This window comes from Oratosquilla oratoria, chromosome 32 (genome assembly GCF_046742065.1).
Source record: "Oratosquilla oratoria isolate Oo_2021 chromosome 32, ASM4674206v1, whole genome shotgun sequence".
Lineage (NCBI taxonomy): Eukaryota > Metazoa > Arthropoda > Malacostraca > Stomatopoda > Squillidae > Oratosquilla > Oratosquilla oratoria.
In genome coordinates, this window is record NC_134808.1 from 4671709 (window position 1) to 4699007 (window position 27299).

Below are 27299 nucleotides of genomic sequence, written 5' to 3' on the forward strand. Positions count from 1 at the left end.
CCCTTCAGTTTGGAAGGGTAAAGAGGTTTGATAGTGCACCCTTGCTGATCTTCTTCATTTCAACAGGGAAATGGAACAGTAGAGGAGACAGAGGAAGGCGAGGAGCCAGACTACTCTGTTCCTGCCCAGGTGGAGCGGCATTTGGATTTCCTCACATGCAATTCAGGTTGTGTTTTTTTCTTTTCTTTTTTTTCTTTTTTTGTATGGGTGTGAGCAGAAGGAAGAGTAGTGAATGGTGGAATAAAGAGGTGATTGCAGTAGTGGCAGTAGATGGGTACAGGCAAGGAATGGCTGCAAAGAACAAACAAGGAAACATGTGAGAAATAAGAAGTGAAGAGGCTGAAAGGTGGGGAAAGCCAAGAGAAGAGTAGTTGTTAAGTGAAGTAATGCAGCCATCCATACTAACGGTGGACAAAATCCAACAATGTCTGCTTAGCATCGGCCACATGACTGAAGTCCTCCCCTGGTTCCTACATATTTATCTCACATCCTTGTATATCTACATGTCTTTTGAACTGAACTCCATATGCTGAAAAGGATCACAGATAGTGATTGAAATATACGGAACTCTCTACTTTCATCTCTTTTCCGAAAGTGAGTTTCGAGTCTAATTTTACTAAAGTGCTATGACATTACTTTATTGATATATATATATATATATATATATATAATGTATATGTATATATAAATATATAATTATATAAATATATATATGTATATATACATATATATATATATATATGTATATATACATATATATATATACATATACATACATACATATATGAGGGGATGGGGGGTAGCCAATTAAGTGAAGAAGCTTTACTGTTGATGTACTGTGTCTTGCTGCATTGCTTCTGACCCAGGGCAGTGGGCAGGAAACAAGGATGACCCTTCATCCATGAGGAGCTAAGATGAGAGGAAAGGGTGATGGATGGGAGTGGGTAGGTATCTTTTGACTTGGCTATCTCCCTTATAAGGGGGGAAAACCCATGGTTTGTGTTTGTGTGTATTGTTATGGGAGTAGTGGCCAGGTCTATATGGGGTGGAAACTGAAGGCATGAAGCAGCCATAACAAAAGTATGTTCACAATGGCTCTCGGATTAAATTTTTACACACGTAAAGGCAAGTCGAGAAGTCTTAATACCATAAAAATATTTAATATTCACCATCACCAATACATTTAAATATCCCGAGGGATGACATATTAGGTACATAGATACAATGTAACAAAACATATAAAAGAAAGAAACACTAGGGAAATATTCCCCAAAAACACAGTAAATACATAACTAGAAAAGACAAATAGAAAAGGGGGAGGATTCCACTTCTACCAGGTACAAGAGTAGGGGGTACTTATACAAGTTGTAGACGGAATGAGGCTTGTCTTGGGAGAGAAGGCTGGTGGTCGGACGGCTGGTGAAACAGGCTGGAACAGAGTGTATGGAGACCTTGAAGCCATGGTTCTTGGGTATCAGAGGGAGTCTCGGGGAGCGAGTCTGGGTTCCGATGGGGGTGACCGCCCTTAAGTAGTGGGTCAAAGTGGGCAGAGCTATGATGTGGCCTCGTCCTCATCGAGTCTGGCTTGAAACAGGATCGAACCAACAACCCATCGAAGCTGGTAGCAACTTGTTGACTTGGATGAGGGAAGGGGTTGATAGGTTGTTTAAGAGAGCCTTTGAATTGTGGTGGTTTGGGTGGTTGACAGAAGAAAGTAACAGTGGTGACCAGAGACTATAACACCCCCCCTTCCAGAAGTCCAGCGTAAAGGGGTGGAGGGCTAGAGGTCCTTTAGTCACTGGGAGCTGTCATCATTTTTGGAGGAAATTTCCTATCCCTTCTCCGGAGGCGTTTATTTGGAGGACGAAGGGGCGTGAGTAGTTGGGAGTCCTAAGTACGGGCTCGGTGCTCAGGAAACATTGGAGGGCTTCAAAGAAGTCTTGGCAGGCAGGGGACCAGACAAAGGATTACAAAGGTAGAGTATACCAACAGGAGATCTTTTGGTCCATATGTAGGTCGGATGCAAAAAAAATCATAATAATAAATTAATAAATAGAAACTATAATAATGTAAATAACAAATAAAAAATAAATAAATGCATAGGTATAGTTAGATAATAAACATACAGGTAAATGGTAAATAATAAATTGACATATAACTAATAATAAATGAAAATCAAACAGACAAATGATAACAAAACAAAAACAAATAATATAAAATGAATTATAATCATTACAGCATCTTGCTTACGTGTTTAGGGCTGGTCAGGGCTGTGAGGGGGGCCACTATTGCCAAGAAGTTGCAGCAAAAGCGACGGTAGCACCCTGCCATTCCCAGGAACCTTTGGAGCGATTTCCGGTTGACTGGGACAGGGAAGTTGAGGATGGCCTGGATATTGGCCATCTTGGGTCGGCACAGCCCGCGGCCAACCACCTGCCGTAGGTAGGTGATTGTAGCTCAGCCGAACTCTGATTTGGATAAGTTGACTACAAATCCTGCTGTGGAGAGGCGATCTAGAAGGGAGTTTAGTCTGGTGAGGTGGTCTTCCCACGAATCTGCCAAAACAAGAAGATCGTCAAGATAGGCAAAAGTGTTGTCTAATCCAGAGATGGTATGATTGATGGCCCGCTGAAAGGTGGCAGGAGCGTTACACAGGCCAAAAGGGAGGACCAGGTTCTTATATAGGCCAAGAGGGGTTACAGGAGGAGAGAGTTTGGGCTTCAGGAGTCAGTTTGATCTGGTGGTACCCCTTGATTAGGTCTATCTTGGAGATGAAACGGGAATTCCCTACCCGGTCGACTAGAGTGTCGATACAGGGTAAGGGTTCTTCACTGTAGTGGAGTTCAGTCTACGATAGTCCACACAGAGTCTCCAACTTCCATCTTTGAGGACCAGCAGAGCAGGGGATGCCCAGGGAGAGGAGCTTGGTTTTGCTAGATGATGTTCCACCAGGTAGTCCACCTCAGCTTTCATAATTTTGAGTTTATGGGGGTTGAGACGATAAGGGGCCTGGTGAATAGGAGGTCTTAGGAAGAAGTTTTATGTCGTGTTCAACAGTAGTACACAACCCTGGGTGGTCTGCGAAGACTGTAGGGTGTTTTTGGAGTAGAAGGGTTAGATCCTCCTGTTGTTTTTGGTTTAAGTGGGAAAGGATTGGGGATGGGTTAGAGAGGAGGGAGGAGTCAAGCTGGAGAATGGTAGGATCGTTATTTTGTACTGGGAGAATTGATTCGCCTTCTGAGTTTTGGTTACAATGGATAGGTCTCGGGGAGTCATCAGCAGGTTGTCTCCGTAGGTATTCTTTCGTCAGATTTACATGAACAAGTCTGGAGTCTTTTCGCCTGTCAGGAGTAAGAACAACGTAGTTGAGTTTATTAAGGTGGTGAGAAACTATATAGGGACCTTGAAACTTGTGGGTGAGGCAGGTATGGGCAGATACAGGAGTACTTTGTCACTGGGTTTAAAGGTTCGAACCTTGGCTTTCTGGTCAAAATGGGTTTTCATTTTGGCTTGAGACGCAGCTAAGGTCTCTAAGGCAATGTTTCAGGCTACTTTCAGTCTGTGTTTTAATTTATCAATATATTGGTTCACTGTCTGTTTGGGATGTTGAGGGGCCTCTTGATACCACTGTTCCTTAAAGATCTTAAGGGGTCCTCTTATTTGGCAACCGTACAGCAGTTCGAAGGGAGAGAACCCTAACGAGGACTGTATGGTTTCCCTTACAGCAAATAACATTAGGGGTAGTCCCTCACCCCAATCAGGTGAATTTAAGCAAAATTTTCGAAGCATGGCCTTGAGTGTCTGATGGAACCGTTCAAGAGCGCCCTGAGTTTCAGGATGATAAATGGTGGATAGGGTTTGGGTAATGCCTAATTTTTCTAGTACATTGGTGAAGTTGTTCCTATGTCAGATTGGATCTCTTTGGGTAGACCCACTTGAGTGAAAAAGTTTAACGGTGTTTGCTGTGACTCGAGCATTAATTTTCTTCAGAGGAAAAGCTTCAGGGTACCTAATTACCGGACACATTACAGTGAGGATATATTGGTTTCCTTTCTTTGTCTTGGGCCATGGCCCCACACAATCGATGATTACCTTTTCAAATGGTTCACCAGAGATGGGGATGGGGCTCAGAGGAGCTTGTGGGATTTTCTGGTTGGGTTTTCCCACCATCTGGTAACTATGGCAGCTCCTAACATAATCAGTGACGGTTTTCTTTAGACAGGGCCAGAAAAAGTGCTCATTGATTCGATCATAGGTCTTGCAAATACCTAGGTGTCTTTCAAAACTATCATGAGCAATCTGGATGATACTGGGTTGGATAGAACAAGGGATGACAATTTGGTATTGTTCGGCCCAAGTATCGAGATTAGAACGGGAAGGGAATTTGGTTATTCTCATTAGGGCTCCCTTTTGGCAGTAGAATCCAGCGAAGTGGTCAACTTGTTCTTGGGAACTGGCTGCTACTCTATGGAAGTTTTGGAGGGTGTTATCCTCAAGTTGAGCTCTTGATAGGTTTTCAGAGGATATGATTTGGGGAAGATCAAATGTACTGGGCAGTGGGGGTCTACAGGACGATTTTGTGAGCGGGTGACTGCACACACAGGAAAAATTTCAGGATGCAAGTGGTCTTCTACCAGAGTAGGGCCTAGGTCACAGGAAGGATTTACTATTTTGGGCGGAGGGACTACTAGGGAGCCAGCGAGATCGTTACCAAGGATGAGATCAACGCCTGGAATAGGAAGGGGTTTGTGCCAGATACTCCACTTCCTTTTGAAAGAATTTACTCTTGAGGAATACATTGATCAGTTCTATGGACTGAACCGAGGACAGATCACTTATGGTTACTTTGGGTCCAGTGATTCTGGTCCCAATGTCGGGTTGAGCAGAATTTATGATAATGGACTGAGCGGTACCAGTGTCTCTAAGAATAGTAATGGGGAGTAAAGGACCATTTCATGAGAGGGCGATTCCACCTTGAGTTTTGAAATCTTGGAAAGGATCTCTCTGGGACTGAGAACCAGCCTTTACAATATGGGACATGGGTCTTGGAGGGTCTTGTGAGTCAGACTTTTCCTTGAGGAGGATTTACTTTGACATTTATATGATTCTTTTTGCTGGTTAGTGAATGAGGAGGTTCTACAGCCTGGAGTTGGACATCAAGAAATATGGTGACCAGGTTTCTTACAGTAGCTACTGGTATCGGAGGAAGGAGAGTTATAAGAGGACTTATCCCTAAACCACTTATCATCCTGAGACGCGAGGGAATCTACTGATGACTTTACACATGGATGCTCGCGTTTCGATCCCAACCTGTGCACCACCGTAAATTGATCAGCCAACAGGGCAGCCTCATTCAAATCTAGTACATCCTTGTCAGTGATATACATCATTACTTGGAATGGAATTCATTGTTTGAACTTCTCAATGACCATCAAGTTTACCAATTGATCATGTGTTAATTTTACAGGAGAGCCATCGCTTGAAGAGCTTTAGCTTTTCAGCAGCAAATTCTACATAAGTTGAAGTTTAAGCTTTTAACAAGTTTCTAAATTTTTGCCTATAGGATTCTGGGGTAACTTGATAGGCATTAAGGATACTGGTTTTGACTCTGTTATAAGAGGTATACTCCTCAAGACTGTTAAAGACCTTGGCGGCGGTTCCTAATAGTTTACTTTGAATAAGCCATATCCGTTGTTCCTCAGGCCACTTGAGATGTACTGCGAATCTTTCGAACTGTCGAAAGAAGTACTCTGGTTCTGACTCGTCAAAAGGGCGGATAGAGGCTATGTTGTGGTGTTGTTGAAAGGAAATCTTTGTGTCTATTATATTGAGCTAATTCTACCTCATGTCTCTGTTCACATTCTTTCATCTCACATTCAAATTCTTTCATCTCACGTTCATGTTCTCTCATCTCATGTTCATGTTCATTTCATCTCACGTTCATGTTCGCGCTGATGTTTATGCTCTTGTCACTCATATTCAATTCTCTTTCTAACTTAAGTCTTTATAGTTCTAAGGAAACTATTGATCTATTTGTGTAGTCAGGGGTAGGGCAGATAATACTAGGATCTGGTGAGGGTTTTTAGTGTTTGGTAGTGTGTGGCTGTCTCTGCTGTTTCTACTTCTGTGTCTGATTCTACATTACATCCTGTGGTCCCACTAGCGCCGGGAAGTAATTGATAGGCGTCAACATCTAAGACTTCCATGTCATTGAGGCGATTTATGACAATGCTTTTAAGATCTGTTTTGTTAAGAGAATGAGGGACATTTATATGATAAGTTTGGGCCAAAGCTTGCCAGTCTCTTAGCTTGAGATCATCTGCTAGTTGATCCACAGAGGGATTCTCTGTGAAAGTGCCAATTTTGAATACCATTTTGAATGGTGGGTTAATTGATTATTTAGGAGAATGATCAAGAATTCCACTCCAATGAATTATGTTAACCAACTCTTGAATTTAACAAGGAATAAACGGGACATTATTCAGTGTTTGATTAGAAGTGGAATCAGTGGGTTTGAAGTACCCAGGTCAGAAAATAATTGTTCTGATGACTGTATGCTAGTTAGGATACCAGTGCTCAGGACTACCCAACCGAAACTACAGATAGCCTGCATAGAGAGAGTTCGCTTTAAACAAGGGTCGTGGGGGTGAACAATGGGTCTGGATTCTAATTAGCACGACTTACAGTGTGAGTATAGAAAACTTTGGAAATTGCTAGGAGCTAACAAACTCCTTATACAAATACTAGGAAGGTTTCTACAAGAGTCATAAGATTTGACTGAGGGCTTACAGTTAACTCGAGGATTGGGAGTTGAATACCGAGTGAATGGGTGAGTTATAGTGGTGCCAAGAATTGCCAGTTCTCCTTTGGAACCATAAAATAAAGAGGTGGCTTGATCGGACATATGAATGTTGAGTAGTCTGGAGGGGAGGGGGGAGGGAGGAGTAAGAGGTCTCACACTTCACAGATCCTGTTTTCTTTCACCACAAAAGAAAATAGCAATAAATTAGTTATTGTAGAAAATTGGTAACTTGTTGGAATGACAAGCGCGATGATATTGATCTGTATCATGATGGTTACTATGAGAAGAAATTGATAGACTTCTGAGAAAATAGAGAAAAAATTCCAAGTTCATATACATATGGTAAACTAATCCGTAGACAGGCCCCCATTTTTGCTACGGGCTTGCTTAAAATGTGCTTAAGTACTCCAGGACTCAGGAGTAGTGGCCAGGTCTATATGGGGTGGAAACTGAAGGCACAAAGCAGCCATAACAAAGGTATGTTCACAATGGCTCTCGGATTAAATTTTTACACATGTAGAGGCAAGTCGAGAAGTCTTATACCATAAAAACATCTAATATTCACCATCACCAATACATTTAAATATCCTGAGGGATATCATATTAGGTGCATAGATACAATGGAACAAAACATATACATAAAAGAAAGAAACACCAGGGAAATGTTCCCCAGAATTTTGGTGGCACCCTCATTTGATCTCATGGCACTCTTTGGTGCTGCGGCACACTTATTGGGAAACACTGAAGTAAAGAGGACAGAAGTAAAGCATAAGGTAAAGGAGGCAAAGAGGAGAGCAGATGTGAAATGGGGTAAGAGTATGACAGAAAATTTTGAAAGTTATAAGAAGATGTTTTGGAAAGAAATTAAGAGAGGAAGAAGAGGCAAATCAAGTAGAGAAGAAAAGGTAAAAGGTGCAGATGGAGTGATGATAATAGAAGAGAAGGTAGTGAGAGGAAGGTGGGCAGAGTATTTTAGGGAGTTGCTAAATGTGAAGGAAGATATGGAGGAAAAGGTAGTTGCAGTGGGAAGCGCAAAGAAAATGACCGTGGTGAGTGAGAAAAATGGAGGAGAAATAAGGAAAGATGAAGTGAAGGCAGCTGTTAAGATGATGAGAGCAGGTAAGGCACCTGGGTTGGATGGATGCCATGCAGAATGTCTGAAAAAAGGAGGTACAGTGATGGTGGACTGGCAGGTGAGGTTATTTAACCCCTTCACTCCGGGCCAAAATCTCGCGGTCAGCATTAGCTGCCAGACGTGTGATGTTGCGTCATGATACTCGTATTATAAAAGATAAAGTTACTGCTGTATTTAGCTCGTTCTCTTTCACCTGTGAATTTTGATAACCATAGAAAATATGATGAAGCCAGTTTATAGAGTAAGGGGGTCACGCAGGTACAACTACAATAAATATAATCAAGACGCCAACATCAGCATCCTTGCGTACCCACTTGCTCCTCATGACGCCTATGTCGGCATCATCGTATCAAAGGGGTTAATGTTTGTTTAAGAGAGGGTAGAGTGCCGGAGGACTGGAGGAGTGCCTGTATAGTTCCACTTTACAAGGGAAAAGGGGACAAGTGTGAGTGAAGCAGTTTTAGAGGGATCAGCTTGTTGAGTGTAGTTGGGAAGGCTTATGGGAGGGTCTTGATTGAGAGGATTAGGAGAGGAACAGAGGAAGTAATTGGTGAGGAACAGTGTGGATTTAGGACAGGTAGGGGTTGTGTAGATCAGTTTTTTGTGGAAACACAGATATGTGAGAAAGCTATAGGAAAAGGTAAGGATGTTTTTTTGGCTTTTATGGATTTGGAAAAGGCTTACGACATGGTAGACAGGAAGGGACTGTGGGAGGTACCGCAGATATATGGGATAGGAGGAAAGCTGTTAAGAGCAGTCAAGAGTTTTTACGAGTAGTAGAGCTTGTGTTAGGATTAGAAATGGAGAGAATGAATGGTTTGAGGTAAAGGTGGGACTTCGTCAGGGATGTGTTGTCACCCTGACTGTTCAATCTATACATGGATGGGGTGGTGTGAGACGTGAATGCAAGGGTAGTGGGTCAGGGGTTGGAGATGGTTAAAGAAAATGGGGAAAATTGGAAATAAGGCAGTTGTTGTTTGCTGACGACACTGCGCTTGTAGCAAGGTCAGAGGAGGGATTGATGAAGTTAGTGACAGAGTTTGAGAAGGTGTGTGAAAGAAGGAACCTGAAGATAAATGTGGGCAAAAGTAAGGTGATGAGATGTACAAAGGGAGAGAGTGACAGCAGGCTGGAAGTGAGTATTAAGGGAGAGAGACTGGAAGAAGTGGATTGTTTTAGTTATTGGGTGCGAATGTGGCAGGAAAGGGAGGAGTGGGGGTGGAGGTAGAATGTAAATTGAGAGAAGCGAGGAAATGCCTTGGTGGATTAAAAAGTGTAATGAGAAATAGACATTTGGGAATGGATGCTAAGAGGAGACTATATGAAGGAGTGATTGTGCCAACAGCACTCTACCGGGCAGAAACATAGATCATAAGAGAGGAGTTTGAATGTGTTTTGATGAAATAATAGGGGTTATTAGGCTAGATAGAGTGAAAAATGAGGAGGTGAGGATGAGAACAGGGGTGGAAAGGGAGCTGGGATATAGGGTTGATGAAAGAGTATTAGGATGGTTTGGACACATGGAAAGAATGAGTGAAGAAAGATTAGTAAAAGAGGTATGGAAGGCAGAGGTGGAAGGAGTGAATATGAGGAGGCGTCCTAGGATGAGATGAATGAATAGATGTGGTAAAAGGGGCATTACAAAAGAGAGGAATGTCTGTTGAGGAAGGACGGGAGAGGACAGAAGATAGGGGTGAATGGGGAAGGGTTGTTTATGGATGATGCTGTGATGCATGAGGGGGAGTGGGTGGAGGATGGGGGGTGAGGAAGTATGTATGAGAAATAATTTGATGCAGCCCGAAGGGATTTCTCCCCATCTTCTTTTCTGCATGAGGGGACGGAGAGGGGGGGGGTCGCTGAATTTATAAAGCGGACTTGCTGTGGATGTGCCGTGTCTTACGACACTGCATCTGACCCAGGGCAGTGGACAGGATGCAGGTATGACCCATCATCCAGGAGGTGCCAAGATGAGAGGGAGGGTGGAGGGGAGTGGAATATGCAGGGGATGGAATGGGTCGGAGTAGTTTCTATACCTCTTTCTTTTTGGCTACCCCCCGTGTAAGGAGGAAAAAAGCCTTTAGTATATGTAGGTATGATATTGATGTGAACTACAATCACTCTCTTGTACAAGAGTGTGTGGTATTACCAACTGATTCACTGGGCCCCTAGAAATCTCTATCCCACTTACAACTGTTTTTCTATACAAAAGTCCATTAGTCACATGAAATTCTTCTATCTTATAACATTTGGTAGTTTTGGAGGATTACCTCTTGGGTTCATCAAATATTGGGCTGCTGTTTCCCAAGTCTTATGTTTTCTTTGTTCCATTGTTATCATTTCCTCATCTAAGGTTACTAGCTCATCTATACTACAGACATAATTGATCAATCCTGTCATTGGTTTGCTAATATTTCTAGATAGTTCATCTGCTGCAACGTTTTTTTTCTACCCATGATATATTCAAACTTAACCTCAAAACACTGAAATAGCAAACCATCTGGCTAGTCTGCCCCTAAGATTTTCATGTTTAAATAAGTTCTGAATAGCTGTATGATCAGTCCACACTAATTGGATATCCCAGTATCATATCTAAAACTCTAATGAATATATCACTGCTAAGGTTCCTCTTTCTGTTATAGAGTAGTTTCTCGCTGCATGATTGCAAAGTACATGTAAGCTATTGGTTTCAAAGTTCCATTTCTCCCTTGCATCAGTATGCCCTCTAACACTATGTCAGATGCATTAGTACAAAGAATAAACTCTCTTATATCTGGAAATATGAGAACTGGAGAACTAGTAAGTTTATCTTTCAACTTGTCAGAAGCTTGCTGTGCAGGTCCCCACATAAACTTTGAATCTTTCCTCAACAAATAACTTAACCCCTTTGATACGATGACACCTATGTAGGCGTCATGAGGAGCAAGTAGGTACGCGAGGATGCCGATGTCAGCGTCTTGATTATATATACTGGCAGTGTTTCCTAACAACCCATCTAGAACTGTATTCATTAATTGCATGTAAGTTAATGGACTATTACATAACCCAAATGGCATTCTTTTGAATCTTTAGTGTACTGTTGGAATAGAAAATGCTGTGAATTCTTGTAATTCTTCATGCAACTCTAATCTGCCAGAAAGTAGACTTGATATCTATAGTGCTAAAGTACCTATTCTCAGTTCCTAAACTTCTAAGAATTTCCCCTGTTACCAGTAATGGTAATCGGTGGGGTATGCTCTGTTTATTCAATTCCCTATAATGAATAACTAGACAGATGGTACCATCTGATTTTGGCACCAGATTCAGAGGGAAGTTCCACTCACTTTTACTATGTTCAATAATATCCTGTGATAATATTTCAGTGATCAATTGATTAACAATGGCCAGTTTGGAATGTGGTAATCTGTGGGCCGGTATATAGATAGGTTGTGTCCCTGGTTTTAATTTGATCTGATGTTTTAAAACTGTTGTTTTGCCCAAGGTGTCCCCCGGCAAAGCAATTGCTTTATTGTGCTTCAAGAGCAAAGCAACTGAGCTTTCATCCAACTCAGGACAACTAATAGGTTCTAGTTTGTTCTTGTATTTCTCTCCCAAATCTGTTTCTCCCTAAACGGAACAGATTGATGAAATTGGTGATTCCACCTCCTCCGTACTCTCTTTTAAAATCTTAATTGGTTTTGTACAAACTTGAAAACATCCTATTTGTGTCACATTTTCTTAAGATGTCTTTATTCAAAGTACTAATCACTAATATTTCTACCATGTTTTTGTCTTATAAATCCCTGAATGCAATTTCAAACCTTTTAATCTAATTCATTCTGGGATGGTTAACCCCTTCCATACGGTGCCGCATAGAAGGCGGTATGAGGAGCAAGTGGATACGCGAGGCTGCCACATCGGCATCTTGATTATATTTATTGTAGTTGCCCCTGCGTAATGACATACTCTCTAAACTGTCTTCATCACATTTTCTATGGTTATCAAAATTCACGGGTGAAAGAGAGAACGATCGATATAAGCGGTGACTATATTTTATGATGCGAGTATTATTACGACACATCGTACGTCTGGCAGCTAATGCTGCCCGCGAGATTTTGGCCCGTACTGAAGAGTTTAAGAATTCAGAGTATACAGTGACTCCTTTCAATTTCACTGCTACCCTGTTAATTGCTCTGGTGTGTAATAACATCGACTTTATTACGCCACCTTCCTCAATTAGCAAAGCTTCATTTGAAGTTAATGAATTAGTAATTTCTGGGATTTCTTGAACATCTGAGTTGGGTTCACTATATGAGACTTTATTTTCTGTTTGTCTGGACCACTCTGCCCCGCTATCTAAACGACCATTGTTATCTTCCCTATCAATTTCAAGAGATTCTCTGATTACTGTTACTGGCTCTAGGTCTGGTTGATTTAAAAATGGGATTAAGTGTGATTTCATTAAGATCCCTAACTCAGCAAGACATATGACCATGCTCTCTTTATTCATAGTTGCAAATCTTATCAATAAATCTGGAAAAACAGATTTTTCTACAACTATCACTGGAGTGTGCAAATGCTCATTTTTATATAAGATGACCTCTAATTCAAACTTACCTAATGTTTTTAACAGACTTCCAGTTACACCTTGCAATAATGGATTGATTCTAAGATTTTCACTCCAGGTTTCAACTGGTTTAAAACTCTACTAGCTATAACATTAACTACAGATCCTGTATTAATATATATTTGAATAGGTTTATTAAACACTATCCTCAATGAGAGGTCCTACATAAGTCCTTCCAATTGTTATAGTCAATTTACAACTTTGATGTGTTTTCTTTCACCCTTCTTTCACTCTTGTCCCTACTCAGTACTGTCTATGTGTCTTTCTATGGATATCTTTGTAGTGTCATTTTGTGTCTGGGGTTTCCTCTTGTTTCTGGGTGAATACAAAATTTTGGTTTTGTTCTAAGCTCTTGTGTTCTGTGCCCTATCCTCTGATGATACAAACAGAAAAGTGGGTTTCTACAATTATATTCATCATGACCCTCATATTTGCAATTTCTACAAATAGTTTCATAATAACACTCTTGTGCTTTATGCCCCCAGGTATTGCAATTGTAACATTCAATTCTAGCATTCCTTGATGTGTTTCTAACTTTATGTTCAGATCCTCTATTTCTGTAATCACTTCTAGAGTTTCTAGATTCTGTTGCATTCCCACTGTCATCACATATGGACTAATTGCTTTAGTTTCACTATAACCTTGAAGAAGGTAATCTAACTCCTCTAAATCTATTGTTTAAGATCTTTATACAGCTTTTCTGGCATTGTTTATCAAATGCCCAACTCATAAAAATTAAATTCTTGCCACCTACTCCTCTGTCTACCTTACTTGTCTACCTTTATGAGCCTCATCAACAAGCCTCTTACAAAGATGGAGTAATTGGGTAAAAAGAGTAATGTGGGTTTAGGGGCATGACAGGTGAATATGTTATTGTTTCCTGATGGCACAGCACTTATGGCTCATGGTGAGGATAGACTGAAGCAGTTGGTAACTGAATTTGGAAGGGTGTGTGAGAGGAAGAAGTAGAGGCTGGATGTGGGCAAAATAAAGTGATATACAAGGAGTGAGGGTGGTGGCTGGTTGGGTGTGAGAGGCTGAAGGAACTGGAGAGTTTTAGATAGATGAAGTTGTATGTGGCAGTGAATTGGAGGAGAGGCTGTGGAGGTGAATTATAGTGTAAAGGAGACAAGTAAATGTCTGGGTAGAATGAAAAGTTTTATGAGAAATAGGTATCTAAGGATGAATGTGCACAAAAAGATGCTTTACAAAGGAGTGATATCACCCATAGCATTGAATAAAATAGAGACTCAGAATTGAAGGAAGGCAGAAGAGCTTAAATATGTTTGAAATTAGATATTTCAGTAGTATGGACATTGTAAGGATGTATAAAATGAGAAATGTGGAGGCAAGAAGAGTGGTGGGGAAGAGAATTGTTGGATACAGTAGATCAAAGAGCTGTCTGGTTTGGACATGTGGAAAGGATGAATAAGGAAAGACTAGCCAAAAGAATTTGGAAAGCAGAAGTAGGAGGGAATGAACTCAAGAGGAAGATCAGCAATGAAATGGATGGATGAGGTGAAGGAGACATTGAATGCACATGGAATGCGAGTTACCCAAGAAGAAAAAATGCAAAAGATAATAATGAATGGAGAGATTGTGAATGAATGAAGAAATGACATGGTGCAAAGGGATGTTTTTGTCTGTCCTATGAAATTTTTTGGAGTGGATGACTGGAGTTACCATGTAATGAAGTGGTGCATACATATACCAAGGGGTTTTCCCCCTTCACAAGGGAGGTAGCCAAAGGCATAAATGTACTCCCACCCATTCCATTCCCATTTCCATTCATAACCCCTCCCTCTTTTCTTGGCTCCTGGATGACAGGTCATCCCTGCATCCCTCCCACTGCCCTGAGTCAGAGGCACTGCAGCAAGACAGCACATCCACAGCAAGGCTGCTTCATTTAATCAGTGACCCCCTTCTCTGTCCCCTCATGCAGAAAGAGAATATGAGGAGAAATCCCTTCAGGCTGCGTCAAAATGTCATTCAAATATAATCCCTCCCCCCATCCCCCACCCATTCCCTTGCATGCATCACAGCATCATCCATACACAACCATTCTCCACTCATTCCTATCTTCTGTCATCTCCCTTCCTTCCTCAATAGACATCCCCTCTTTCCCAATGCCCCTTTTACCCCATCCATCTCATCCTTGGTTGCTCCCTCATGTTCACTCCATCCTCTGTCTTCCACACACCTTTTACTAATCTTTCTTCACTCATTCTTTCCATGTGTCCAAACCATCCCAATACTCTTTCATCAATCCTGTCTCCCAATTTCCTTTCCACCCCTACTCTCCTCCTCATCACCTCGTTTCCCACTCTAACCAGCCTAGTAACCCGTACCATACTTCTCAGGTATTTTATCTTCACATTCAATATAAGCTCTTCCTCTCTGATGTTCCATGTTTCTGCCCCATACAGTGCTGTTGGCACAGTCACCACTTCATACAATCTCCTCTTACCATCCATTCTTAAATGTCTTTTTCTCATTACACTTTTTAATCCCCCAAGGAATTTACTAGCTTCTCTAAGCCTACATTCCCTTTTGTGCCACATGCTCCCTCAAATATCTAATGCTATCCATTTCTTCCAGTCTCCCTTAATACTCACTTCCAGTTTACTGGCACTTTCTCCCCTTGTACATCTCATCACCTTACTTTTACTCACATTTATCTTCAACTTCCTCCTTTTGCACACCTTCTCAACCTCCATCATTAACCCCTTCCATACGGTGCCGCACACGTAGGCGTCATGGGGAGCGAGTGTATTCGCGAGGCTGCCATATCGGCGTCTTGATTATATTTATTGTAGTCGCCCCTCCATAATGACATTCTTTCTAATTCTTTTGTAATCGCATTTTCTATGGTTATCAAAATTCACAGGTGAAGAGAGAACGATCGATATAAGCGGTGACTATATTTTATGATGCGAGTATTATTACGACACGTCGTACGGCTGGCATTGGCTGCTGCCACCGAGATCTAAGTCCATGACGCCTACGTGTGCGGCACCGTATGGAAGGGGTTAACTTCCTTAATCCCTCCTCTGATCCTGCCACAAGTGCAGTGTTGTCAGCAAACAACAACTGGCTTATCTCCCATTTTTCTCAATTTTCTTTAACTATCTCTAATTCCTGCCTCATTACCCTTGCATTTACCTCTCACACCACCCCATCCATGTATAAATTGAACAGCCATTGTGGTTTGACTTAACCACCCCCTTATAAAGAGAAAAAGGTCTTTGGTATATATGTTATTTATTAACTTTTTACTCTTTGTTTTTCCTCAAGAGGGCCACCTGTTGATGGGCAGTAGCAATCTGACTGGAAGGTACTGGATTGGATCTATTTGGTACTATGAGGACCCAAGTCTGGCACCATGTGTGGAAAAGAGCACAACAGGATTTGAATGTTCCACAGGAGTAGCTGATGGTATTTTCTTGGAGGATCAGAAGACCATGATGATTGGACAGGTACTGTTGCAGATATTCAAAACTGACGAATGCAAATATATGGTCAGTTATTTTTGCATTAATATAATTTTGTGATCTAAGTTGTAATCACAAAACAAACACTCCACAGTAGAGCGCCAGAGGAATCACTCTCAAGACAAATTTTGCATTAGCATGCTTACATTCAGGGCACTACCCTACATTGAAATGGTACCAACATGGGATAAGTCTGGCAAGACTGTTGACCAAGATGCAGCCACCAAAGAGTAGACCCAGAGCAACTATAGTACACTCTCCAACGCCTAACCTTACCAAACAGCAACACAAAATATCTTCATTGCATTACTAGGGACCATTGACCATGGCCAGTTTCCTCAGGGATGCAGGTCTCATACAAAAAATAACTGGGGTTAGGAATTGACTGTTAGGTATAGTTTTGTTTACAGGAAGAAAAAGGTTAAAGAACAGCTATAGGTAGAATCATTAAATACTCAACAGTGAAAGATATATTTGCCTTGTCTTGATATATCTTGGGTTAGGTTAAGGTGTTCACAACTGTAAATTCGTGTTGCATGATTTTATTTTGACATTGGGAACCTGTATGTTGTGGTCTTGAAAGGATCATGTCCCACCCACTTTCTCTAAAGAATATCAACACTATTACCTTCATTAGTGCTCAATCTCCAGATCAGGTAATGTCTGGTGATAAACTGTGCTTCTACCATCTAACATAAGGAGAATCAACAGCTGACAACTGCTCCCCTTCTCTAATTAATTGGTGATATAGAAGCAATCCTGTTTTCATGCAGCATGAAGATGTCCAATGTATCATCTTGGTTACATGTATAGTGGGGCACAAGGACTTTGGGCACTTGCTAATTTCAGGTATGAGAAGCTTGAGGTAATAAGTTGGAATGAGCAGGGCCCATACATCTCATAGGTAAGATCAGGGGCCATTCTTGGGGAGAATTGTTAGCCTATATGTAGATATTTTAATTTGAACAAGGGCCAGTCAATCAGTAGGTTGCTCAGATCTCTCTTGCAGGAGACCCATAGCTCCCAGGTAACCAGCAGTAGCCACTGTATATAAGTCACTCAAGAAGGAGATATTGTGTTTTCTGGACTAAGGCTATGGTGGGGAAGTGTAAGATTGAGTATTCAATGTCCTTTGTGTAATGATTGCTTCTGGGGAAGTTTGTTTTCAGTGGCCAGGCCCATTCTGTATTGGTATTGATGACCTGAATGTAGTTGCACTAGTGTGTTTTCGTTTGTTATGAATTTGGATTTTTCTGTCACTGGCTGGTAGGAGGAGAGGAGGGCAGGGGAGGGGAGGAGTTGTCAGTTGTCAGCTCCTTATGTGAAAAAGTGTTGGAAAGATAATCCAGGTTGTTGGAGATCTTGAGCCCAGTCAGGAGATGGAGTGCAAGGGGAGGTGAAGATCTTGATGTGATTTGAAAACAGTGAGTAGAGAATACATTTTTATCCAACATTCATTTTGCAGGACCCTGACAAGCAGGTCTATCTATAGACCAAGGGCCTCTTCCCCTTATAAGGGAGGTAGCCAAGCCAAGGCACACTCCCACCCCTACCCATTCCACTCCCATCCACCACCCATTGTTTCCCTCTTATTTAACTCCTGGATGAAGGGTCATCTCTGTATCCTGCCCTTTCTACTGTCTTCAGCAGGTTGTTTGTTTTATATGTGTGTCGTGAGTCAACAAAGGCCATGTTTAATTTTGTTTGTTTGAATCTTCCAGGATGGAGGCTATGTTGAATTCCTGACAATTGTACAGGATGGCACAAAGACCAGAATCAACAGTGTGACACAATGTCATGAACACAATGACTCTGTGGTCTGCATTTCACACATGGCGGAGAAAAAGAAAATACTCACGGGTTCCCTGGACATGAGGTGGGGTGGTGGTTCTTTGTTAAATGTCAGGTAACATGTGCACACACACACGTACACACACACTTCATCGGATGGACGGTGTAGAGGATGTTCTGAAGAAAAAGTGAAATTTTCGTGGATCCCAAAGCAAAGGAAGTACCTATTGTATTTACAGAGCTCGTGGTGTAGTGGGAAAGTGAGGGAAAGGGAGAAGGGGAGGGATTACTGAGGGAAATGGAAGGAAATGAGGAAGGAGAGGACTTGGTCCAGGCAGGCAGACGCCATGTAAACAAAAGAGGGCCGGACCAATTTAGTGACGACGAAGGGTCTAACAAAAATGTAAAGATTAGAAACATAGATATGAGTAGCACAATAGAAGGTGAGGATAATAATTTCCATGGATTTAAGGAGGGGGGGGGGAGGATACCAACCTCCCCCGACTGGCAAGACTCGAAGAAAAACTTGAACAAATGACTGAAGATTGGGAGAGTAGGTTCGGTAGAATGTCATAAATGGCTGAAAGGGTTGAAAGATTGGAAGCATTAGAGAAGGCAAACAAAAACTTAACTAAGGAAATAGAAGAACTAAAAAGACAGTTAAAAGAAGTAAAAGAGGAGAATGAAGAATTAAAGAGGAATAATAAAGAAAACAAAGAGGCCATAGCTAAAGAAGCTAAGGGTTGGAAGACAATCCAAGAAAACAGTAAAGTTGCATTTACTGACATAATTAAACAGCAAATGAAAGAACAAACTGAAGACTCAGTTATTAAAGTGATGAGACAAAAGGAGAATATAGTAAGAGACTTAGCAGATGAAAAGAAATGTATAATTATATTAGGAATGGAAGAGAAACACAACCCAGATAGAACCACAAGAATCAAAGAGGAAAATGAAAAAGTAAGCAGATTACTAGAATTAGTTCAGGAAGATGAACCTGAAATTATGAAACAAATTGAAGAGAAGTTTAGACTCGGAAAGTATAGTACAGATAAGTCCAGACCAATTAAGATTAAATTCAGGTCACAAACGACGGCAGAGAATATCTTATCCAAAACAGGGAAACTAGCAGAAAGTGAACAATATAAAAAGGTATGGATAAAAAAGGAAATGAATAAAGAGGAAAGAGAGGAGAAAAAATGAAAAGACAACAAGCTAAGGAAAAAAATGAGAACAGAACGGAGTCAGAAAAAGAGAGATTCTATTGGAGAGTAGTGAATATGAAATTAAGGAAATTCGAAATACTAGAGAAAAACAAAAGGGAAACAGAGAACACAATGGAAGTGGCAGAAAACTAAGAGTGTCTTACACAAATATAGATGGATTAATTACAGGATTGAATGAACTGAATGATTATCTGAAGGAAAAAGAACCGGACATAATGGGAATTGTAGAAACAAAATTAAAAGGTCCACTACCACCCAACAGTGTAGGAAATGACACATATAATTATTGGATTAGAAACAGAGACACAAAGCAAGGGGGTGGAGTTATGTTCCTGACTAAGAAGGATATAAACGTGAGGTGTGTCACATATGGAAAGAATACAGTAGAGATGATTATGATCGAAGTGGAAGACAGAGATAAGAAGAGCAGAAAGTTTGTGATAGATTTTGTGCCTCCAAAAACAGCCTCGTGGGAAGAGAGTGAACATAAAAGTATGTTAGAGGACACAAAGATAACATTGAATAAGATAATGGAAGATGGAGGAAGAATAGTTATGATGGGCGACTTTAATTGCAAAGAAATCTGCTGGGAAGAGATGACAGTAAAGGGTGGAGACGCTCATGGGGAAATGTTCTACTTGAGATGATTACTGACCATACAATGACGCAATGGATACAGAACACTAGGTATAGAAATGAAGAAGAAACATCAAGACTAGACCTAATAATCACATCTGAACCTAGAATAGTATAAAAGATTGAATATAAAACACCATATACTGATTGAACTGGAACTAAATGAGGAAAAATACATGAAAAGAAATGAACAATATAGAAAAGGAAGAATGATGTATGAAAAAACAAACTTTGATAGAATAAGAGAATTCTTTCAAAAAGAAAACTGGGAAGGAATATACAAAGAAGAAACAACAGTGGAAGAGAAATGGAATATTTTGAGAAAAATTTATAAAAATAAAAAATAAAAAGAGTGGAAAAGTATGTCCCAAGACAAAAACAAGAAAAAGAATATGTAAAGTGCTGGTACAACAAAAGTTGTAGGGAGTTAAAAGACAAAAGAGACAAAGCTTGGACCAGATGGAAAAAAGACAGACCTGAAAAATGGAAAATATATACTTGTTATAGAAATGAATATGTACAAGCGTGCAGAGAGGAAAAGAGAAAATATGAAAAAGATGTCATAGAAAAATGTAAAGATCAACCAAAACTATTTTACAGATTTGTAAACAGCAAACTGAAAAACAAACAAGATTTGGAGAAATTAAGACAAGGAGGAGTTGAATACACAGAGGAAATTGAAATGGCGGAAATTATGAACAAGCATTTTAAATCAGTGTTTACAAGAGAGAACATACAACCTGAAGAGATCAAATGGAAAGAGAAAGTCCCCCCCCATGAAAGAAATAGAAGTAACAAAGAATGAAATATTGAAACACTTGAGTAATCTTGATGTCAGAAAATCGCATGGACCAGATGAAATAGCAAACTGGATTTTGAAAGAATGCAGGAATGAACTGGCAGACAAAGTACATAGCATAATAAACAGTTCCTTGAAAGAAGGAAAAGTCCCAGAAGATAGGAAAAAAGCAAATATAGTACCTATATATAAAGGGGGAAATAAAGAAGACCCTACCAACTACAGACCAGTCTCTCTAACAAGTACAATAGCAAATATATGTGAAAGAATTGTCAAAAGTAGATGGGTAAAATATTTAGAAAAAACTGTGTTAAATCCAAGGCAATTTGGATTCAGACAAGGACGATCATGCGTCACCAATTTAATATGTTTCTATTCAAGGCTAATAGATATAATACAAGAAAGAGATGGATGGGCTGATTGTGCATTTCTAGACCTAAAAAATGCTTTTGACAAAGTACCACATAAGAAATTGATTAAGAAATTAGAAACTGAAGGAGGAATACAGGGCAAACTGCTTAATTGGATGGAAGACTTTTTGCAAGAAAGAAAAATGAGAGTAGTGATAAGAGACAAACACTCAAAATGGATGAAGTAATAAGCGGTGTTCCACAAGGAACAGTTCAACACTAAAAAGTGTAGTATAATGGAATTTGGAAAAAGCAAAAACAGAATAACAGGATCATATAAATTGGGAGAAGGAATAAAAAAAGTAGAAAACGAGAAGGACCTGAGAGTCATTGTTATGAACAATATGTCACCTGAGAAACATATAAAGATTTTTGGAGAAACTTATAACTTAATAAGAACAATCAAAGTTGCATTTACATACCTGGATGAAGAAATGGTGAAGAAAATTCTAATCACTCTGATAAGACCAAGATTGGAATATGCAGCAACGATATGGTCACCAAGTACAAAAAAATGTATAAAAAAAACTTGAAAGAATACAAAGAGCAATTACAAAATTGGCACCAACACCCTCAAAACTATCATATAAAGAGAGACTAGCAAAACTTGAACTACAGACACTAGAGCAAAGAAGAGAGAGAGGAGATTTGATAGCTATTTACAGAATCATGAAAGGCATAGAAATTACTGATAGAGATAATCTGATAAAATGGGATGATAGAAATACAAGAGGACACGGAAAGAAAATCAAGAAAGACAGCTATAGAAGAGATCTCAAAAAGAACAGCTTTCCTCACAGAGTAATAGACAGTTGGAACAAGTTAGATGAGAAAGTGGTGTGTGCAAAAACAATACATGAATTTAAAAATAGTTCAGATAAAATGAGATATGAAGACGGGACACCACGAGCATAGCTCCCCTTCCCGTAAAATACAACTAGGTGAATACACACACACACACACTTTCGTCGGATGGACGGCGAAAATTGGAATTCTGAAGAAAAAGGAAAATCTACGTGGATCTCAAAGTCAAGGAAGTACCTTATTTTATTTATAGGGAAGGGGAAAGATCGTGGTGTAGTGGGAAAGTGATAAAAAAGGAGAAGGGGAGGGATTGTTGAGGAAAATGGAAGGAAATGAGGAAGAGGGTGACATGGCCCAGGAGGCCAGGCGTCTTGTAAACAAAAGACGGACCGATGATGACGATGATTTCAGTGATGACAGGATCAGCAAAAATGTAAAGATTAGAAATATAGATAAGAGCAGCACAGTGGAAGGTGATGATAATAGTTTCCAGGTATTTAAAGAGGGTGGGGGGGGAATACCAACCTCCCCCGATTAGCAAGACTAGAGGAAAAACTTGATAAAATGACCGAGCACTGGGAAAATAGGTTCGGTAATGTAGCCAAGATTGCGCAGAGAGTTGAAAGATTGGAAGAACTAGAGAAGGCGAACAAAAACTTAACTTTAGAAATAGAAGAATTAAAAAGACAGTTAAAAGAAGTTAAAGAAGAGAATGAGGAATTAAAGAGGAATAATAAAGACAATAAAGAGGCCATAGCAAAGGAAGGACAGGGCTGGAAAAAAATCCAAGAAAACAGTAAAGTTGCATTTACTGACATAATTAAGCAACAAATGAAAGAACAAACTGAAGACTCAGTTATTAAAGTGATGAGACAGAAGGAGAATATAGTAAGAGACTTAGCAGACAAAAAGAAATGTATAATTATATTAGGAATGGAAGAGAAATTTAACCATAATAGAACCACAAGAATTAAAGAGGAAAAAGAAAAAGTAAACAGTTTACTAGAATTAGTTCAGGAAGATGAACCTGAAATGAAACAGATTGAAGAGATGTTTAGACTCGGAAAATATAGTACAGATAAATCCAGACCAATTAAGATTAAATTCAGGTCACAAACAACAGCAGAGAATATCTTAGCAAAAACAGGGAAACTAGCAGCAAGTGAACAATATAAAAAGGTATGGATAAAAAGAGAAATGAATAAAGAGGAAAGAGAGGAAGAAAAAATGAAAAGGCAAGAAGCTAAAGAAAAAAACGAGAACAGAACGGAGTCAGAAAAAGAAGAATTCTATTGGAGAGTAGTGAATATGAAAGTGAGGAAATGGACCATAACAGAGAGAAACAAAAAAGAAACGGATAATAGAATGGAAATAACAGAAAGTTAAGAGTGTCCTACACAAATATAGATGGATTGATAATTCAGTCCTATTATAATAGGACTGAATGAGTATCTGAAGGAAAAAGAACCGGACATAATGGGAATTGTAGAGACAAAATCAAAAGGTCCACTACCACCCAACAGCATAGGACACAATGCATATAATTATTGGATGAGAAACAGAGGGATAAAACAAGGGGGTAGAGTTATGTTCCTGACTAAGAAGGATATAAACGTGAAGAGTGTCACATATGGAAAGAATAGAGATGATTATGATAGAAGTAGAAGACAGAGATAAGAGCAGAATTTTTTTTAATAAAGTACGTGCCCCCAAAAACAGCCTCGTGGGAAGAGGGTGAACATAAAAGTATGTAAGAAGACACAAGAATAACATTAAACTAGATAATGGAAGATGGAGGAAGAATAGTTATGATGGGCGACTTTAATTGCAAAGAAGTCTGCTGGGAAGAGATGACAGTAAAGGGTGGAGAAGACTCAAGGGGAAATGTTCTACTTGAGATGATTATTGACTACACAATGACACAATGGATTCAAGAGAACACTAGGTATAGAAATGAAGAACCATCGAGACTAGACCTAATAATCACATCAGAACCTGAAATAGTGGAAAAGATAGAATACCAGGCACCAATAAGTAAAAGTGACCACATATTGATAGAACTAGAACTAAATGAGGAAAAATACATGAAAAGAAATGAACAATATAGAAAAGGAAGATTGATGTATGAAAAGACAAATTTTGATAAGATAAGAGAATTCTTTCAAAATGAAAACTGGGAAAGAATACACAAAGAAGATACAACGGTAGAAGAGAAATGGAATATTTTGACAAAAATTTATAAAAAAGGAGTGGAAAAGTATGTCCCAAGACAAAAACAAGAAAAAGAATATGTAAAGTGCTGGTACAACGCAGCCCGAAGGGATTTCTCCCCGTCCTCTCCTTATATGCAAAGGGGGACGGAGAGGGGGGGGGTCGCCGATTAAATGAAGCGGCCTTGCTGTGGATGTACTGTGTCTTGCGACACTGCTTCTGACCCAGGGCGGTGGGCAGGGTGCAGGGATGACCCGTCATCCAGGAGGTGCTCAGATGAGAGGAAGGGTGGGAGGGGTGTGGAGTGTATGTAGGGATGAAATGGGTGGGAGTGTTTTTGTGCCTTTCCCTTTTTGGCTACCCCCCTTGGAAGGGGGAAAAAGCCTTGGTATATGTATGTATGTACAACAAAAGTTGTAAGGAGTTAAAAGACAAAAGAGACAAAGCTTGGACCAAATTTAAGAAAGACAGAAGACCTGAAAAATGGAAAATAAACACTAGTTATAGAAACGAATATGTACAAGCGTGAAGAGATGAAAAAAGAAAATGTAAAAAAGATGTCATAGAAAACTATAAAGACCTAAAAAAGCTTTTGACAAAGTACCACATAAGAAGTTACTTAAGAAATTAGAAACTGAAGGAGGAATACAGGGCAAACTGCTTAAATGGATGGAAGACTTTTTGCAAGAAAGAAAAATGAGAATGATAAGAGACAAACACTCTAACTGGGATGAAGTAATAATCAGTGTTCCCCAAGGAACAGTTTTGGCCCCAATAATGTTTGCTATATATATTAATGATATGGATAAAGAAATTGAAAGTTACATGAGCTTCTTTGCAGATGACGCAAAACTGTTAAAAAAAAGTGAACACGGAAGACGATTGTGAGTCACTACAGAGTGATCTCAATAAAGTATGGGAATGGAGTAGGAAGTGGGAGATGGAGTTCAATACCAAAAAGTGTAGTATAATGGAATTTGGAAAAAGCAAAAAAAAAAAGAATAGAAGGATCATATAAATTGGGAGAAGGAATAAAAAAGTAGAAAATGAGAAGGACCTGGCAGTCATTATTATGAATAATATGTCACCTGAGAAACATATAAACAAGATTTTTGGAGAAACTTATAATTTAATAAGAACAATCAAAGTGGCTTTCACATACCTGGATGAAGAAATGGTGAAAAAAATACTAATCATTTTGATAAGACCAAGATTGGAATATGCAGCAACGTTGTGGTCACCAAATACAAAAAAATGTATAACAAAACTTGAAAGAATACAAAGAGCAATTACAAAATTGGCACCAACACTTAAAACTATCATATGAAGAGAGACTAGCAAAACTTGAACTACAGACACTAGAGCAAAGAAGAGAGAGAGGAGATTTGATAACTATTTACAGAATCATGAAAGGCATAGAAATTATTAATAGGATCTAATAAAATGAGATGAAAGAAATACAAGAGGATACGGAAAGAAAATCAAGAAAGACAGCTATAGAAGAGATCTGAAAAAGAACAGCTTTCCTCACAGAGTAATAGACATTTGGAACAAGTTAGATGAGAAAGTAGTGTGTGCAAAAACAATACATGAATTTAAAAATAGTTTAGATAAAATGAGATATAAAGACGGGACACCACGAGCATAACTCCCCTTCCCATAAAATACAACTAGGTAAATACACACATACACACACACACTAATAATAAAAATATTAGTTACATTGATTAGACCAAAACTGGAATACACAGCGACACTATGGACACCCAGTACTAAAAAGAATATAAGGAAACTAGAAAGAATACAGAGAGCAACGACAAAGTTGGCACCGGCTCTTTCCAAATTAACATACAAACAATGATTATCGAATTTGGAACTACCAACACTGGAGCAGAGAAGAGAAAGAGGTGATCTACTGACTATAGAATCATGAAAGGAATGGAAATCCTAGATAGGAATGATTTACTAAATAAAATGACAATGGAAAAACAAGAGGTCATGAAAAGAAACTTTAAAAGGATAACTATAGAAGAGATCGGAAAAAGAATAGCTTCCCACACAGAGTACTGGATATCTGGAATAACTTAGATAAAGGAACAGTGTGTGCAAATACTATTCAAGATTTTAAGAAAAAACGATGCTGAAATATACAAAGACGAGTCACCACGAACATAGCTTCCTTCCCATATAATACAACAAACAAACACCAGCAAATTGTACAAAACACTCAACAGCATCACACTATCCAACACTAACACTACACGCTCTCACGCAGCAATAATCACAACAACAGATAATCTACCCTCAAACAGACAACAAGCAAACGCACTCATACGTCATTTTGCACAGATGAGCCATCTTACATCTCACCCTGATGACCGACGCACCATTCGACGTAAGAAAGACTTCCCCACAGACTCAGACTATACACCCTTCATAGACAGTCAGACAAAACTCATAATGCATAATCTCAAGCACTCATCTGCCTGTGGCCCTGATAACATAAGCAACATCCACCTAAAACACATTGGACCACAAGGTATACACACACTCACAAACATTGCAAACTACAGCTATTCACACAACACTATACCCGACATCTGGAAGCATGGTAAAATAATCACCATTCCAAACCCAAACAAAGACCCAACATCGCACCGTCCAATCACACTTCTCTGCACCCCCTCTAAAGTCATTGAACGCCTAATACTTAAACTTGTCACACCATATATTCCCCTTGCTGACTCACAACACGGTTTTAGGCCACTACACTCCACAAACACTCTTCTGACAAACCTCACACAAAGAATTTTGGATGGCATCAATTCAGATAGGCCCCACCACAGAACACTTCTTATAACATTGGACATTAGTAAAGCTTTTGATGCTATCCCCCGCCACAACCTAACAAATAAAATATATAACACAGACATGCACAATAACACCAAAAGATGGCTGGCCAATTATCTGGCAGGCAGGAATGCTCATGTGTCATATAATGGCCAATCATCGCACATCAGAAACATTAAGAACGGAGTACCACAGGGCTCAGTTCTATCCCCCACATTATTTAATCTATACATGCATGACTTACCCACACCAGACACCTCAGAAATACAAATCTCTTCCTACGCAGATGACGTAACAATCACATGCACACATCGTAACACAGACAAAGCTGCAGAAATAATCCAGCCTTACCTTGACACACTCAACACATGGTTCATCACAAACAGACTCAAAATAGCTCCAACCAAATCTACAGCAACACTTCTCACCAACTGGACAAAAGAACACAAATACATACCTCATCTCTACATCAACAACACTCTAATACCACACACAAACACACCGAAAATTCTTGGTGTAACATACGATACATCCATGTCTT

General features: G+C 39.7%; 1 protein-coding gene across 2 annotated transcripts in view; it reads left to right on the top strand.

The window, feature by feature from the left end:
- The window catches only part of LOC143041741 (methylosome protein WDR77-like), a 105346-nt gene that overhangs the window by 35721 nt on the left and 42326 nt on the right, over positions 1-27299 (top strand). For both annotated transcript variants that reach the window (XM_076213754.1, XM_076213753.1), the window contains exons 3-5: positions 67-166; positions 15835-16016; positions 17753-17907. In XM_076213754.1, the coding sequence (XP_076069869.1) occupies positions 67-166; positions 15835-16016; positions 17753-17907 (437 nt within the window). The remainder of the gene's footprint in view (positions 1-66; positions 167-15834; positions 16017-17752; positions 17908-27299) is intronic.